Raw genomic sequence first — 18471 nt, 5'->3', positions numbered from 1 at the left:
CAATTCTCGATCTAGTCCTGACATTTCATCATAATCCCATGCAAAGCAATCTTTGTATTCATGCAACATTCGAATTACCTCCTCTTTCAGCTCCCCTTGCAAGAACTTGCTAATATAAGTGACTCGCTTATTCTCGACGGTTCCCAGATTAACCTCTTCGAGAGGATCTTGGGATTCTAACTTATGTTCTTCATTAGCGGCCCTTTCGAACCCCAAGGGTGAATCATCGAAAATACAGTCCAGTTTGAGTTCTAGTTCTTGCTCTTTACCTTCTTTTGTCTTCTCGACCTCTAGGTCTGTTTTTTCTTTTTGCTTTTCATTTTTATCTGAGACTCCGTCCCTTTGATTTTCTGTTTTTTGTTTTTCTTCATTCTTCTTTTCGATTTCGAAGTCTTTTCCCTTTCTCTTTTGTTTTTCTTTCTTTATTGACTCGAAATCCGTCTCCTCTTTCTTTTTTTTTGTTTTTCTTCGGCCAAAATGGCCGTGCTAACCTCATTGTCAAACTGATCTTTCTCGGCCAAGTTGGCCGTTTGATCGGCCACGTAGGCCGCTATTCGAGCTAAGAAGCTCGAGTAAGGATTTCCTTCCTTCATTCATCCAGTGGAGCCGAATCCTTTTCGGCTTGAATCACAAATCCCTTTTTCACATCCCAGCAAAAGGTTTTCTTGATTCCTTCCTCTTCGTCCATCACACCAGAATTGTAAGCCTCGAAAGGCTTGGTCTTCGCAAAGGCCGTTAGTTGCTGGTCAGCAAAATACATCCCAACCTCGTACGTTTTCTGATCGGCCTCGAGGACCTCTAACCCTTCATCATCATTCCAGAAGAAAATCTTCTGATGCACTGTCGAAGGAACGGCCCCTACTCCATGGATCCACTCTCGACCTAACAGAACATTGAAGTTCGCCTTAGAGGGCGTCACTATAAACATAGTAGTCCTCTTCACACTCCCAATCTGCACATCGAGCAGAATCATACCTTCAGGGTTTGAAGACTTTCCTGCATAATCAGAAATCATTATATTGTGAGGTTTCATATCAGTCAAAGATTTCTCTTTTCTATCTTTACCTTTGTCTATCCTTGAACAATCAGCATTCTACCCTTCTATGAAAGTACTTTAAGTATTTTCCATTTATTACTTTGCTTGCATTCGAATTTAATTCTCTGATCACATATGCATTGCTTGAATAAACTTGCTTGACTATAAAGGGGCCTTCCCCATTGTAGGACCACTTTCCTAGATATCGAGATTTTTGATCCATGGGAAGAATCACTTTTAACACTAAGTCCCCAACTCGAAATTGTTGTGTTTTAACCCTTTTGTTGTATGATTTCTCGACTCTTCCCTTTTGTTGAACAATATTTTGCAACGCAATTAACCTTTCCTCTTCTAAAGAAATCAACTCATCATACATTAAATTCCAATAATCATCAATAGGTATTTCATTTTGTTTTTGTATGTGAATTGATTGTAAATTAATATCGATAGGAAGGATGGCCTCATGTCCATAAACTAACTTATACGGAGTAGTTTTCGTGGCATCTCGAGGTGAGTTTCTGTAAGCCCATAGTATTTGGACAAGAGTATCATGCCAGTTTCGAGGCCTGTTCGAGATATGTTTCTTGATTAAGCCAATCACTACTTTATTAGCAGCTTCCACTTGACCAGTTGCTTGTGCATAATATGGTGTTGAAGTTATTAACTTAATCCCTCTCGATTGGGCATATTGAGCAAATTTTCGACCTGTAAATACTGTACCTTGATCTGTAGTGATTGTTTGGGGAATCCCAAACCTTGTGATAATATGATCTTCCACAAAATAAATTATATCTTTTTGCTCAACTTCTTTTAATGGAATATCTTCAACCCATTTCGTAAAATAATCAATGGCCACTAATATATACTTGTGGTTTTTCGAGGATGGTGGATGTATTTGCCCTATAATGTCAATTGCCCACCCTCGAAATGGCCAAGGCTTAATGATCGAATGTAACTCACTTGCAGGTACTTTTTGTATTGGTCCATGTTTTTGACACTCTTCACAGCTTCGTGCGAACTCGATACAATCCTTAAGCATAGTTGGCCAATACAAACCTTTTCTCGACAAAACCCATTTCACTTTTTCACCTGCTTGATGTGCTCCACAAATGCCTTCATGTATTTCTGCCATAGCTATATAACTCTCGTGAGTTCCAAGGCATTTGAACAAAACTCCGTCGAAACCTCTTTTGTACAATTCATCGTTTAGTAAGAGATAATTGAGAGCTTGGAGTTTAATTTTCCTTTCCACCTTTATATTAGGATTTCGCAAGTATTCGATCAATTCGCTCCTCCAATCTTGTTGACTTGCTGAACCTATACTTAGAATTTCTCTATGGTCTAACACTTCACTCTCTGTATAAATCAGATATTCGAGACATTCTTTACTGATTTTATATCCAGAGGTTATCTGAGCCAACTCATTTGCAATAAGATTTGAGTCCCGAGGAATGTGTTGTAACTCTACTTTATCAAACGTGTCAAGTAACTGCACAGCTCGCGTCTTGAATTCAACTAACTTTTCATTTAAACACTTATACTCTCGAGTTAATTGTTTGATGACCAGTTGTGAATCTCCTCGAATTACCACATCTTTAGCGCCCAATTCTTTAAGAATCTCAAGTCCAGTAATGAGTGCTTGGTATTCAATTTCATTATTCGAGTATCCTGTATTCTGCTTTGGTTATATCGAAACTGTATTTCTTATTCGAATTCCCTTCCATATTACCCCCTGGTTTTAACATTGGACACTGGTACGTAGGTCCGAGACGTAGTTCTGCTAAATTAATCTCCAAATCTTCACTCGAAGCTTCACAGTTAGAATCTTCACTAAAATCAAAATTTTCTAAATACGCTACTTTCTCTTTTCGAACAAATTTGTCAAATTTTCTCAACCTTTCTTTTTCCCATTTAATTTGTTCGATCCTTCTCACCTTCTCAGCAAGTTGGGCCATGTCCCTCAATTGTTCATTTACTAATTTCTTGCGTATCGAAAAATCTAATCCTGTTGCTGCAATTCTAACTAATTCATGTTCAGGTATATTAGTATAGCATCGAGATTTCAATTGCCTGAACCTATTTAAATAGTCATCTAACGTTTCATTATTTTGTCTTTTAATGTTCATTAGATCGACTATACTAACCTTCGTTTCTTCTCTAAAGAAATGCTCATGGAAACTACCCTCTAACTGTACCCAAGTATGTATCGAATTAGGAGGCAAAGTGGTAAACCATGTAAAAGCATGCTTGGTTAATGAACTAGGGAAATATTTCATTTTCAAATATTCATTATTTGCTAAATCCCCACATTCAACCCCGTACCTAGCTATATGTTCCACTGTTGACTCAGTTAATTCTCCCGCGAATTTCGAGAATTTTGGGACTTTTACTCCACGGGGTAGTTCTACCTGTGTGATATAATCAGGGAAGGCTGACACAAAATATGGACGTTCATTTCGACCTATATCGAATCCATGTCTATTGAGTATCCTCTCTACCATTTGGTCTAAGTCATCCTGTGGGTCTCTATTAGGTCGAACTACGTTCTGGTGAAAATTCTCATGCCCCCCAGGATTTTCCATCTGATTCAGATTTCCACTCATGGCTCTCGAAGGTGACCCCTCTCCTAATTTATCTCCAATTTTATTTATCAATTCATACAGAGGAGTCATAATATTATGCATTTGTGTCGACAACAAATTGACCATGTCATGATTACTGTGGTCCATTTGTTGTCGAAGAGCCATCATGGCTTGGTTACTAATACCCGTAGGTACATAACTCCCTGGTCGAATCAAAGAACCCTCCTGACTTGTTCCTATATGCTGATACGGGTCTTGCATAACAAAACCCATGCCATTCGGCCCAGGATTATATCCCTGTGGGGATACATGCATTTGTGAATTGGGTCTTATTAACGGTATTGGCATTTCGACATGCACAGGTTGGGTATTTCGCCAACTCTGTGGCATACCCCAGGGATATTCCCTAGTGACATTCGCTAGTTCTTGAGTAACATTTGTTTGCCTAGCTGTGTTTTCGAGTAACACAGGGGATGAAGACGTTGCCCCCCTGGTCACGTTAATCACATTATCAGGATTAGAATTTGCTTGTTCTACATCTACATGATTATTGTCGTTTGTTTCTCTCCTATTGCTAGCATTAGATGTAGACACAGTTCTTCCACTCCTAAGTCTCATACAACACGTGCACCTAAAACTAGTCCAATTATGTGCAATTTCAACGAGTCCCACCGGGCGTGCTAATTTGTTTACGGTGGAATTAAGTTTTATGGGCTCTTTTTATTTAGACTAGCACGAAAAACGTTTCAATTTAGATATGTGATGTTTCTGAGTTTTAGTCTTATAAAACGAGAAGAGGAATAGTAGGAAGATTTAGTGATTACTTGTTTCTAAAGATTCTTCAATAATTAACAAGCAATAATTTCCAGACATATAAATGTAAAGATGAACAAAATGAATAATTGAGATATTTGCAATACAAATCATGGTTCAACTTACATAACATTCCAGAATTACAATGCTGAAGTAATATAACTACGTGGGTTTAAACGAGATAAACTAAGAAAATTACGCTAATTCTACTCCTAAAAAGCGAAGAAAAGTGGTCAAGAAATTGATACCCAGCAGATGCGTGCACGAAAGCCATATGCGCAGGCAGAGAGTGCTTACAGAAATGTGAGTATGAAATTTCCGACCCCTTGAAAGTACATATTTCTTCGTGTTTATAGAGTCAAATGAAGGTGGTTAATTTTAGTGCATGTGCGTCATGGAAAGGTAACCGCCATCCACTATGCTCAATAGGTGGTTTTAGAATGTAACCTCTCGTAACCGCTCGTTCCACTCTTTTTCTTTTCACTTCGATCCATTTTCCGTTAACCGTTCTGAGATAACTACTCACTACTTGGAAACCTTCAGTAATTTCCATCTTTCGAGCACTTCTCGGTTTGATTCGACTCATTTTTTCGACTGTATTTTGAATACGGACAGCTTGAGCTTTTGATACTTCCTGAAACTCCTGAATGTGCTTTTCGAGTTACCTGGTCTTCGAGTGATCCTAACAGGTGTATTACCAATCTCCCTTATCCGATGTCACAGTTCAGCATTTCATATATTTACTTTAATTTGACTAGGCGGTCACCTCAGTCAAAATTGTCTAATAAACTCGATTGAGCTCGGCCTTAATCGAGGTTGGTACAAAAGTCATCATATTTTTTGACTTATTTCTTTGCCTTAAGATAATGATATCCTATCATGCCCATATATAAATTAAAATTACCAATAAGGTCGAACATAATTATCAGGTAATTGAATTTCTTAAACATAATGATCAGAGTTTATTTTTTTTAATAGGCAAAGTCCACATCAGTATTTATATGCTTCACAAAGAATTAGTTAGTTTACTACTATCATTATAAACGATGTTCAAAAAGTCTTACTTGGTATTGTTTTTTCACGTGGCATGACTTCATTAGTTGTATGGACAAAAGGCACCCAAACCCAGAAGGTGCATGGAAGGAATTAATTAATATCCTTATAAAAATATACATCAATTTTCGACGTTATAAGAAAGGAAAAAAACCCACGGGTAAATTTTACCACAAGAGGGAAGTCAAACCAAACAGTTACAAAAGGCGAAAAGAAAGAAAGAAGATCGAATGAGAAATGAGAAAGCTGAGAAATCAATATCTTGTGGTTTAACAAGCATAAGAAAGGAAAGGAAGCATTTTATGATTGATATATATTCTGACACAATAGAAGAAGAAGAGAAAAGAGGGAAAGACAATTCTAGTGATGCAGAAACAAAGCGAGGCGTTTGATCAACTTGATGGCTTTCTCAGATTGAGGATGAAAGATATGATAAACATGATCCTCAGCGGTCTCCTCAAACAATTCGAGTTCCCCTTGCCAGCCACTCTTGTTGACAGCCTCGTAGTACCAAACCCCTCTATCCCTCAACTTATCGATCCCAGCCACACACACAATAATCTTGGAACACCCAAGTTTATCCAAGCTAGGAGCCCCAGGAGCGAGGGGGTTTACCATGGGGTTATCAATGCCACCAGGCGCAGAAGGGTACACGAAATTCCAAACCACGTAGGGTAAACTCTGCTCATGCCCTGTGCCAGATTCCGACCCAATCGGATACGAACTGCAGAAGTAAGGGTGGGAGAAGATAGCTCCAACTAGTTTAACTCCACAAGGTAAAGCCTCGCTCCCACCACGCATTGCAACGTTGTGAACAATGTTGCCACCTGCGCTGTCACCCCCGATGAAGATTCTGTTGAAATCGCCGTGAATGAGCCAGGGCTCTGCGTTGTTTGAAGATTGGGAGGCGACCCACGAGAGAGCGTCCCAACAATCGTGGTAGCAGGCGGGGAGAGGGTGCTCCGGGGCGAGCCTGTACTCCACGGAAACTACGATGCAGTTGGTTAGGGAAACGAAGGTGTTGAAGTGGTGGTGGTAGAGTTGGGAGAAAGCGGATTCGAAGAAGAAGCCGCCACCGTGGAAGTAGACCAAGATTGGAACTTTGTGGTGTTGGCCCTCGAGTTCTGGAAGGTAGAGGCGAGCGGAGATTGTGGGGTTGTGTGAGATGATAACGTCTTTGGAGGAGACTTTTGTTTGAGGGTCGGGGTTTGAGGGTGGCACCAAGGGTGCTTGTCTTGGGCGTTCCACGGTGCCGTCGCTCAAAACTTTGATATAGGTTGGTATCTCTGCCACTGTCACTACTGCCACCTTCTCTTCTGTGTCGGCAGAAGCCATTTCAACTAAGACAAGGCAATTGTGGCGGAATCGGATAAGTGCTTTCAAAATAATATATAATTCATCTTACAATAATACATGTATAATATAAATATATAGCACATCAGGGACAGATATGATACTTTTACTGTCCAGAACAATGGCAAATGACATATGCAATGACGCCATTTAAATGAATAAAACACGCATTTGGAAAATTCCGATCTCATATGATCACATCCATGGATTTAGGAGCGTGTAAAAAATTCAAATTGATCTGAACCGATTCATAATCGGTCTGATTTATATTAAAAAATTTGATTTATTTTGAAATTTTTTTTGAACCGAACCACTTTATAAAACCGGTTCAGTTATCCGATCCATTTTTACAAAGTGAATCGGTTCGGTATGGTTTGATTTAAAAAAAAAACCGATCCATATATGAGTAAAAAGTAGATAACTGCACCGCATCGAACTGACCAATTTCAAAAAAATCGATCCATATTTTAAAAAAACCAAATCAATCCACTTTATAAAAAATGGATCGGTTAACCGATCCACTTTTATAAAACGGTTCGGTTGGTTTGGATCGGTTTTTTCAAAAAAACGATCTATGAACACCCCTAGATGGATTCATAATTGATCGGATTCGAAAAATCTTATCCGTTTTAAAAATAAAAAAATTCAAACTCATCTACTTTATAAAATTTTTTTATTCTTATATAAAATAAATTAATTGAATTTAACTCAATTTTTTAAAAAGAATTTATAAATAAATACATAAAAATAATCATATTAAAAAATTAATTTATATTTTTAAAAATTAAATTAATATATTTTATAAAAAATGAATCAATTAATCAATCTACTTTTATAAAAATTTCTAAAAATATTCTCATATAAAATAAACATTAATATTTAATATATAAAAATTGAATATTTTTAAAAATGGTTTTGAAAGGAAAAAAAATGGTTAATTTTACTTGTATATTACGTTTTCTTTGTATATACTATAACCTGTAATTGTATGGTTTTTAAAAGTCCGTGAAGCCTGTTCCGCTTGTTTCATTCATATTATTGTCGGTTTTTTGATTAAAGTGGGGTCGTTGATCAACTTATTTACGTAAATGGGGTTCTTTTGAAAGTATTTACGTCTTTGGGGCTGTTTACAACGGTGTCGCTATGACCCATAGCGACACCCATGCCACGTGGAAATTTTTTTTTTTTTGTCCACAATGGGCTGGACTGAGCCACATCAGTGTCGCTATGGGCTGGGCCACCACAGTTGATGGACCAACAGAAATGATGTAGCCCATAGCGACACCATGTAAGAAAAACAAAGAAAAAAACAAATAATTTATATGTAACTTAAAAATAATAAATTGAGTTATTTATTATATATTTATAAAAATAAAAATAAGTTGTTTAAAAACGTAATTTTAAAATATGTATTTTAATTATTTATAAGAGTGGCGCTATGGCCTATAGCGACACAGTGTCGCTATAGGCCATAGCGCCACTAATTTATTTGTTTTTTTTTTTAATTAATAACTTATTTAGTTTTAAAATTTGTTTATTTTATATTAGCAGTTAAATATTAATTTGTAATTATAAATTTATTTTTTCTCTAATTTCTTTTGTTTTATAAATTTTTTTCCTTTAAATTATTTTATCACGAATTAAAAAATGTATTTAATTATTTATCTGAGTGGCGCTATGGCCTATAGCAACACTGTGTCGCTATAAGCCATAGCGCCACTAATTTATTTGTTTTTTTTTAAATTAATAACTTATTTAGTTTTAAAATTTGTTTATTTTATATTAGCAGTTAAATATTAATTTGTAATTATAAACTTATTTTTTCTCTATTTTTTTTGTTTTCTATATAAATTTTTTTCCTTTAAATTATTTTATCACGAATTAAAAAATGTATTTAATTATTTATCTGAGTGGCGCTATGGCCTATAGCGACACATCGCCACTAATTTATTTGTTTTTTTTTTAATTATTAACTTATTTTGTTTTAAAATTTGTTTATTTTATATTAGCAGTTAAATAATAATGTGTAATTAAAAAGTTATTTTTTTGTCTAATTTCTTTTGTTTTCTATATATATTTTTGTCCTTTAAATTATTTTACCACGAGTTAAAAAGTATTTAATTATTTAAAAGTGGCGCTATGGCCTATAGCGACACTGTGTCGTTATGGCCCATAACGACAATATTAATATATATACCCCTCCTAGCTACGGTTTTTTCGCAGTGGAAATCATAACCCATAGCGCCACTTATTTTTTTGTTTTTTTTTAATTATTAACTTAATTTGTTTTAAATTTTATTTATTTTTTATTAGCAAATAAATATTATTTTCTATTTATAAGCTTATTTTCTCTGTAATTTATTTTCTTTTCTTTATATATATTTAATTATTACGAATTAAATCTATTTATTTATTTTTCACAGTGGCGCTATAGGTCATAGCGCCACTTATTTAACGTTTAATTTTTTTTAAATTATTAACTATATTATTTTTTAATTATTTTATTTTACATTATCATATACATTTTAATTACTATTTTATAATCTTATTTTTTCATTTATTTCTTTATTTAATATATTTTTTACTTTTTTTAAAAAAAAATTTAAAATATAGGGCGCTATGGGCTATAGCGTCTTCATTTAAGCTGTTAGTGTTGCTATGGGCTGCAACAACTTCGTCAATATGGCTTTCATGGTTTCTCTGGAATCACAAAAATGCCACGTGTCACTATGGTCCATAGCGACACTGTTATAAACAGCCCCAAAGGCGTAAATACTTTCAAAAGAACCCCATTTACGTAAAAAACTTTCCAAACAACTCCACTTTGGTCAAAAAACCAGTGAGCTATATCCATTACCTGTTCATGACTTTTAAAAACTTTATGAAGTGTGTCAAACACTTTACAGCTAGAAAGATGAAGACTTTAGATGCAATTTTTATTGGGAATATCTTTTAATTTTTTTATCTTAAAAAAAAACTTTATAGTTGATCAATATCTAATAAGAAAGTCAATGTGTTGATTTTGGCTTGATGGAAAAGGAGGAGTGAAAAAGGAGGGATTTGAAGAGAAAGTGAGTGGAAAGTGTAGAGAAAGTTTGTAAGTGAATTGATTGATGTGATAGATAAAAATAAATTTTTTAATTGATAATTGTGTAAGATTACTATTTTGCCTTTTGGTAAAAAATGTTTTTAATTATTATAATTAAAAGATAAATATATAAATTTTAACTAAAAAAATTATAAAATATTAATTTAAAAATAATTTAATTTAAATGTTTGCTTTAAATTTAATGATAGATAAAAATTAAAAAATTAATAGATGAATATATAATTTACACTTTTACCGTTAGATTAAAAATGAGTATAATATTATTTATTGTAAATAATAATAATTACAATAAAATTATATTAATAGGTATAATTTATTAAAAAAATAATAAATAATGATAAAAAATAATAATAAATATTAGAAAAATGATAAGAATCATAATAAATAATAATGATACTAATTATAATAAATAATAATAATATTAATAAAAATGAAAATAATAATATTTATAATAATAAATAACAATAACAAAATATATTATGATAATTATATTTTGTAAAACAAAATTTGATACTCAGAACGGGCCGTTCTCAAACCAGAATGGGCCGTTCTGGGGTTACAAATTAACCCACAACGTCCATCTATGAAATGACTCGTTCCAAAACTGGAACGGCCCGTTCTGAGTTCGCATTTTGCACATAAAATTCATTTTTGGAACGGTCCGTTCTGGGTTCCACTGGAAGCGAAAATACCCTAGCATAATCGATTATGCTTGGCCTCATAATCGATTATGGCCTTGCATAATCGATTATGCTCAGCCATAATCGATTATGCTCAGCCATAATCGATTATATCTATTATGCAAGGCCATAATCGATGATTATGTGGCCAACCATAATCGATTATGCTTCCTTGGTATAATCGATTATGCATGCATGGGACAGGGACATTTCCGGGTTTTCACAAATCCTACGTGACTTTCTTCTCCTTTCTTCGCTTTTGTGCGAGGATGCGAACCACGCTTCTCCCTCCTTTTTTTCGCCTTTCTGTCGTCGCAAATCACCGGAAACAAACAGCAATTTTCTTCGCTTTTCCTTGCTCGTGAACAGTAAATCCCTGGAAACAAACACTACCTTTATGTCTAAGATGGGACCTGAACTAGTTACTATTGAAATGATGTCTCTTGGCCAAGTAGTAAACCTCACTGATGTGAAAATTTTTCATTTTTTAATGAATTCAAGTATCTCTCCAAAAAAAACAAGTAACAAACTAACTATGTAAAGAAACACAATAAAAAAAATAGAGTCATCAAAATATCAAGGTCCGTAGGCCAACCCGACCCATTTTAAAAATGGGTTGGATCAGGTTAAAATAAATAAAAAATTTATAATAAGTGAATATATTTTTATCTGGCCTACTCGGGTTGAACTTGTGGTGGGCTTGGTAGCCCACCAACCCACTTTTTAAAAAAAAATTTAAAATTTGATTATGATTTATAGTTAACTATATATAATAGAATATTAAAATTTTATCATAATTTTTATTTAATTTTGTATAATGAGTTATAACTTATGATTATTAATAATGTTAATTTTATGATTATTATGTTAATTTATAGTTAATTTTAAATTTTAAATTTTTTTAATATTTTTGATGGGTTGGTGGGCTGGCCCATATAACCCACTAACTTGTGGTAGGCCAACCCGAGCCAAATTTTTTTTTAGAAAATTAAAAGTAAGTCAGACCGGGTTGACCCGTTTTAAAGTGAGTCAAGATGAACCAATTCATATACGTCAGACTACTCGTTTTGACAGCTATAAAAAACACAATTAAAATAATAATCCTTCAAATATAAAATTGGTTATAATTTTAAAATAACCGGTTATATTTCCAAAACAATTTATATAACTAGTTTTAACTAAAATTGGTTGTATAACCGGTTACAGCTAAAATCCGTTTCGAAAATTAAAATGTACTTTTCTATTTAATATGATTTCACAACAAGTTTTTTTTTTATGAAAAAAGGATAATCACATATTATCCTTCATAAGCAAATTTACTACTCACATAGTAATTGAATCTTAAATATGCTACTTAACATTGTAAAGTACTAAAGCCCTAGAGACAAGAAAGTATGCAACATTGTTGTCCTCGCAAAACACACGTGTGTGCGAATCTGGAATATAATTTCACAACAATTTTTATACTTTAATAATTTATCGTCATTTAAATTTAAATAGTTATCTTAAATGAGAATATTTTTAAAAATTATTTTTTGAAAATAGTATTTTTGACTGTTTTTTTTTCAACAAAAATATTTTTGAGAATATTCTTTTAACTCTAGCACTTTATAGTCTATCATTTTTAATTTTAAAATAAATTATCAAGATTTAAAAATAATTTTATATATAAAATACGAATAATTGTCTTATGTGATAACTTTTTATAAAAAAAAATTTAAACAAAATAATTTTTAGGGATTAGACAAATATATTATACATATATAATTTTTTTTATCTTAAATCATGTGAACTACATTATTTTTTTGAAATTTTTAATACACACCAGTTTTACTAGTTTAACAATATACCTTAATATATAATGTATTTGGATGGAAAACTTAAATAAAGTAATTTATTTGTTTGAAGAATTTTAAATTCTTTGAGGTGAAATACCTTATTTAGATAACTAATTTATAATAAATTTGAAATTCAAGCATTTGTAAAATTTTTTGAAATAATAGAATTTTAAATTCTCCTAAAAAAATAATAATTTGAAATTTTTTATATTTTTTTTTTGTATTTCACTTATATATTTTATCTTATATCTTATCTCTTCATATTTTTAATTATTTAAATATTTAAAAATATTTTTAAAATTATTAAATATTATCTAATATTAATTTTTAAATATTTAAAAATTAGTTAATATTTATTTTTATAGAATTTAATTTAAAAATCTCAATATATAAATATATTTTTAAAATTAATTATACTATAATGGAATCAAATTATTATATTTAACCTAATAATTTAAAATTTGAATTAATTTATTAAAATAAAATACTTTAAAAATAATAATAATTAAAATTAAAATAATTCAAATATGAAGAATCTAAAAAATTTTGAATTTATAAAATTTTTCCATGAACTTGAACATCAAATAACTGCTTAAATCAATTGAATGATTAGTTCAATTTTTATAATACTCCAAAGTACACGTCAGTGGCTGCTTTATAGCGGTTATGACTGTGATGCTCACAAAGCCATAGTGAAACAAATCCAGAAGAGAAAGAACATAGGCAGCAAATGAACATTTTGAAGTAGGGCGTTTGTTCTTTATGAACCTGTTGAATTCCTCTTACTTTAACTTACACAATTCTTCTATAATAAGTGTACTTTGATTTACTTTTTTTTACAGTATTTCTAATTAAGTTAGAATGTGGTTGTATAAATCCGAGAACTACAAGATTACATGGCAATTAAAAGAAAAAACAAACACTGCGTAACGTAGGTAACCTGCGACGCGTTGTACAGCAGACCTAAATAAACCTGCAAGGAGAATAGTCTGTGATCCTAAAGTATGTGATTTAGTGAAACAAGAAAGATTTGACAAAGGCAAAACCAAGATAACAAAGTTTGATCCCTTGAAGGAATTTCATTCATTAAAACATTGAATAGCTAAAGCATTATTTAATAATATATTTGGTTACTTGAAGTAGCACGTAAAAAAGATTAAGTGCGAATAAAAGAAGCGATGAGGTTGATAAATTTATGAGCATTATGATGGAGTGCAGGCTTGAGCAAATGATAACAATGATCCTCATCTTTTTCTTCAAAGAGCTGTATGTCCCCTTGCCAGCCACTCTTCTGACAGCCTCATAGTAGGAAACCCCTCGGTCCCTTAAACCGTCGAGGCCAGCAACACATACCAAGATTCTAGAACAACCAAGTCCAGCCAGGGAAGGAGCCCCGGGACCCAGAGGGTTAATGAAAGGGTTATCGATCCCATTGGAGAGCGTGCCAGCAGTCATCGTAAGCTGCGGGGAGAGGGTGCTCTGGGGCCAGCCTGTATTCCACCGAAACCACAACGGAGATTGCTTGCGGAGGGTTGCGTGAGATCCTAATGTCTTTGGATGAGATTCCTGTGTTCGGGTCCTTGAGCGTCGCTGCCACAATCGGAAAATCGCGTGGCCGCTCCACGCTGCCATCGCTGAACACGCGGATCCACGAAGGAATTTCTGTTACAATTTCCTTCGACGCCATTTCCGCAACAATAATCACAATCAAAATTCAAACACACCACTTTTCTATATTTCTCTGCTTCATTCATTTATCATAGAGAGCCACTTATATGATTTTGGTACCTGTGACTATTTCTTTATTTTTTTTATTTTCTACTTTACTATATTAAACAATAATAATAATAATATCTCATTTGATCAAGAATGATATTACGCTCAAAAACATTTTCTTTGTTATTATGAAAGTGGTTCACTATTGATTTACAATTCTATCAATAATCACATGGTTAAATTGGTGGCTTTGGAAAAAATAATAATAAATAAGTTATAAATATATATTAATAATAACTTGCATAATTTAGAAAAATTAAAAACACATTGTTGAAATTTCTATTCAATTATTTTAAAATCAATGCATTCTTTTATCAATGAACTATGGTAAGGTAGATAGTTATAGATCATTTATTTAGCGTAGGTAACATTAAATGGTCATAGTGGTGGTTCAAATTGGTGGGGTAGAGAGGAGTTGGGATAATTAGAGTATCTAGGTTCAATCCTTATAGCGATCATCTTTATAATCTTTCTTATCCTTACAAAAAAAAATATTGATGATTCAAATGATAGAGTTATATATATAGAGAGATAGAAAGGAGGGATCTTTTTACTCCAAGAGTAAGTTTACATAGACTTACTATGTTCAATAACTCATGTTCTACATTAAATTTCAACGATCCAACTGTTTAATTTAAAGTTTTTAATGCATAGATCAAATATGTAATTTTTAGAAAATTTGAAAATCATTTGATACTTCGTTTCATTAATTCGAATCAATGTATAAAATGATTTTATGATTATCCGTCAATTCGCATTAATGAAACGAAGTATCAAATGATTTTCAAATTTTCTAAAAATTTGCAGATTTGATCTATGCATTAAGAACTTTAAATTGAACAGTTGGATCGTTGAAATTTGATACAGAATATGAGTTATTGAACGGAGTAAGTCTAGGTAGACTTACTCATAGAATAAAATGATCCCTCCTCATATATATATATATATATATATATATATATATAATTCACTTGTTCTAACTTCTAAGATTAAGTTTTTCAGTATTTATTATATTCAAAAACTTATATTTTATATCCAATTTCAATGATTCAACAATTCAATTAAAAGTTCTTAATGCATAAATCAAGTTTAGGCATGACAACTAGGCGGGACGGGGGCAGATTTTATATTCTCGCCCCAACCCCACAGATTTAAATCGCCCCGCCCCCGATACCCACTGGGATAAAATTTGGGTACCCATCCTCATCCCTGAAGGGGTTTGGGTTTCCCCGCCTCTACCATCGCTCCCGCTCTTTGACCCTTTTTTTGTTTCTAATAAATATAAAAAAAAATAAAAGAAAAATAAGATAATACAAATTTTTACATAAATTTTTTTAATTTTGGTTTATATATATATATATATATATATATAAGGATAGTTTTTTAATTATATTATTAAGAATGATATTACGCTCAAAAACATTTTCTTTGCTATTATGAAAGTGGTTCACTATTGATTTACAATTCCATCAATAATCACATGCTTAAATTGGTGACTTTGGAAAAAAATAATAATAAATAAGTCATAAATGTATATTAATAATAACTTGCATAATTTAGAAAAATTAAAAATACATTGTTGAAATTTCTATTTAATTATATTGTACAGCCTTTTGGTAACCACTAGAGTTAGCCTAGTGGTTGGGTGGGGTAGTTAGAAACATGAGGACCTAGGTTTAATCTTTATTGTGACTATCTTTGTAATCTTTCCTATCTTTACTAAAAAAATATTGTACAAAATTGGTGGGGTGGAGAGGAGTTGGGATAGTTAGAGTATCCAAGTTTAATCTTCATTACGATCATCTTTATAATATTTCCTATCTTTAAAAATCGGTGGTTCAAATGATAGAATTATATATATATATATATATATATATATATATATAAGGATAGTTTTTTAATTATATTATTAAGCGGGGTAGGGCGGATATTAATATCCCCGTCTCTGATTTTACCAATTAGAGAAAACCTGAATTCGATCAACATGGATTTTCCCCGTCCAAATCAGGATGGGTTCGGACGGTTACCCACGGAGCCGGGTTAGAATGTCATGCATAATCAAGTTTGTAAGATTTTTTAAAAAAATCATAAATTATTTAATATTTCATTTTATTGATTTAACTTAACATATAAAATGTTTTTATGAGTTAGAATTGATTTAAATAAAGAAATGTTACAACTATATTTTTTTTATCTATTAAATTGACATAAATAAAATATTTTCATAATCATATTATTATATTATCTTTCTAATTTTTGAGCTAATAATTATTTTTTCACTATTTTTTAAAGTTGAGTTTTATTTAATATCACTGTATTTTAAACAATGATCCTCTAACAAAGAAATTTAAAATTTAAGTAAATAAACAATAACACAACATGAAGATGTGACATTAAAAAATTAAACACATTATTATGAGTGAATATTAGACCTTCCAAATATTTTGTAACTTTTCAAAGTTACCTTCCTAAATGATATAAGTAATATTATGAAAAGGTGATGATAATAAAATTCTATAATAAAAAAATAAATATATTTTCACTTACTGTTTATCAAAATATATATTCAAATGCTTTGTATTAATCTTTTTCATATAATTGAAATATCTCTTTAAATCTTAATTTGGCTATAGATAAAAAAAAATATAAATTAAATTTTAATTTTTATATATCATCATCAAATATTAAAATAAATTCATAAATTTTATAAATATTATAAATGAAAAGCAGCAACATCTGATAACATGTCTCATCTTTCTAAAGCCAACTTTTGGTGTTGATTTATTTGAAGACAGTTGACACTTTATGAAGAAAAAAATAACTTGTGTTAGCTAGCTTGTCAAAAGAACGCAGGCATGCACGCAGTATCCTTATCTGAAACCAGAGACAGAAAGTAACACGAACTGAGGAGTATATTTCTAATGTTTACTAAATCCATATAAGGACAATAACATATTGACTACAATCATCGTTTTAACAACACTTCTTGTGAACGTTAAGCAACACCTTCTTTCCAAGCTCCTTCCTCCTGTAATCAATTACAATGGAGCAATGATGGTGATTGATTAAAGCCATGGATCAGTACTTAGGACCTAAAAAAATAGGGCCAAGAACAAAAACTATTAATGAAAAATAGATAAAACAGTGCAAAAGCTATGCTTTAGAAAGGAATTTGCACAAAACTTACTTCGATAGTTTATTCAGATCACCAAGGTTCGAAATTGTCAATCGTGATTCCCTAATCCAACACCAGTTACACCATAGTTTGGAGATCATCTCTATATTTCCAGATATTAATTTCTATTTCAACAATTCTTAAAATAAAATACAATGGATTTCATCGGACGGATTTTTATTTAAAGTCTCCGATATCATATTGTTTATTTTGAATTTAAATTTTTCTAAATTCATTTTTAGTCATTTTTCAATATGCCTCATATTAATAAGGATATTTTTGTACTTATAATTAAATTCATGTTCTCCTCTCGTTCTAACAATAAAATATATTATTTGTACATATATATATATATATATATATTTTTATAGAAATATGTATGAAATATTTATATACTTTATTGTTAATTATTAGTTTCTGTTAAAAAAAATTCGACTAATTATATTTAATGAGATTTATTATCTTAATTACATTTTTTTCAAGACCTTATTTGAATTAAAACTTAATTCCTATTAAATTAATAACTTGTTGGTAAAATATAATTATATTTAGTGAAATATAAAAAATTATGACAAAGAATAATATTTTATTTCAGCCAGTTAAATATTCGAAGAAAAAATACAAACTTAAAAAAACAATTATATAACAGAAAAATTAATAAAAGTGATTAAATTATAATTGAGACATATAATATTAATAAAAATTTGTCTTTTATTTGATTTTAAAAAGTTATATTAGTTATTTAATACTAATAAATATACGTGCACTTTTAATCTCCACAATTTTTTTTACATTAATATTATATTTCTCTTATTCCTACTCATTAACACTATATGAAATTATGAAATAAAGAGTTGCAGGTTAAAATCTCATTTTATTCTCGTTGCATTCTAGGTAAAATAAACTATGTCATCTCAATGCAATTAAGCTTGTTTAAAATAAACTTAAATATGTTTAAACTATCTTAAATTAGCTCGATTTTCATATTACTACTTTTTAAAAAAAAAAATTGTTAAAATTACTTGGCAAATTATTTTTTTTTCAATTTAGTACCTA

General features: G+C 31.1%; 1 protein-coding gene and 1 pseudogene across 1 annotated transcript; both read right to left on the bottom strand.

The window, feature by feature from the left end:
* Positions 1 to 5715: 5715 nt before the first annotated feature.
* LOC109818774 (2-hydroxyisoflavanone dehydratase) lies at positions 5716 to 6897 on the bottom strand. The gene has a single exon (XM_020384305.3). The coding sequence runs from the start codon at positions 6817 to 6819 to the stop codon at positions 5845 to 5847; it is 975 nt and encodes a 324-aa protein (XP_020239894.1). The 5' UTR covers positions 6820 to 6897; the 3' UTR covers positions 5716 to 5844.
* A 6618-nt stretch (positions 6898 to 13515) lies between these two features.
* LOC109812925 (2-hydroxyisoflavanone dehydratase pseudogene) lies at positions 13516 to 14939 on the bottom strand (annotated as a pseudogene).
* Positions 14940 to 18471: the final 3532 nt, after the last annotated feature.

Source organism: Cajanus cajan, chromosome 7 (assembly GCF_000230855.2).
Source record: "Cajanus cajan strain Asha chromosome 7, NIPB_CcT2T_4, whole genome shotgun sequence".
NCBI classification, from domain to species: Eukaryota; Viridiplantae; Streptophyta; class Magnoliopsida; order Fabales; family Fabaceae; genus Cajanus; species Cajanus cajan.
The sequence above is the reverse complement of the archived record's forward strand: the minus strand, read 5'-3'. Positions and strand labels throughout refer to the sequence as shown.

Bases quoted from the DNA above. Each gene is read 5' to 3' on its own strand.
- LOC109818774 (XM_020384305.3), bottom strand. From the start codon at position 6,819: ATGGCTTCTGCCGACACAGAAGAGAAGGTGGCAGTAGTGACAGTGGCA.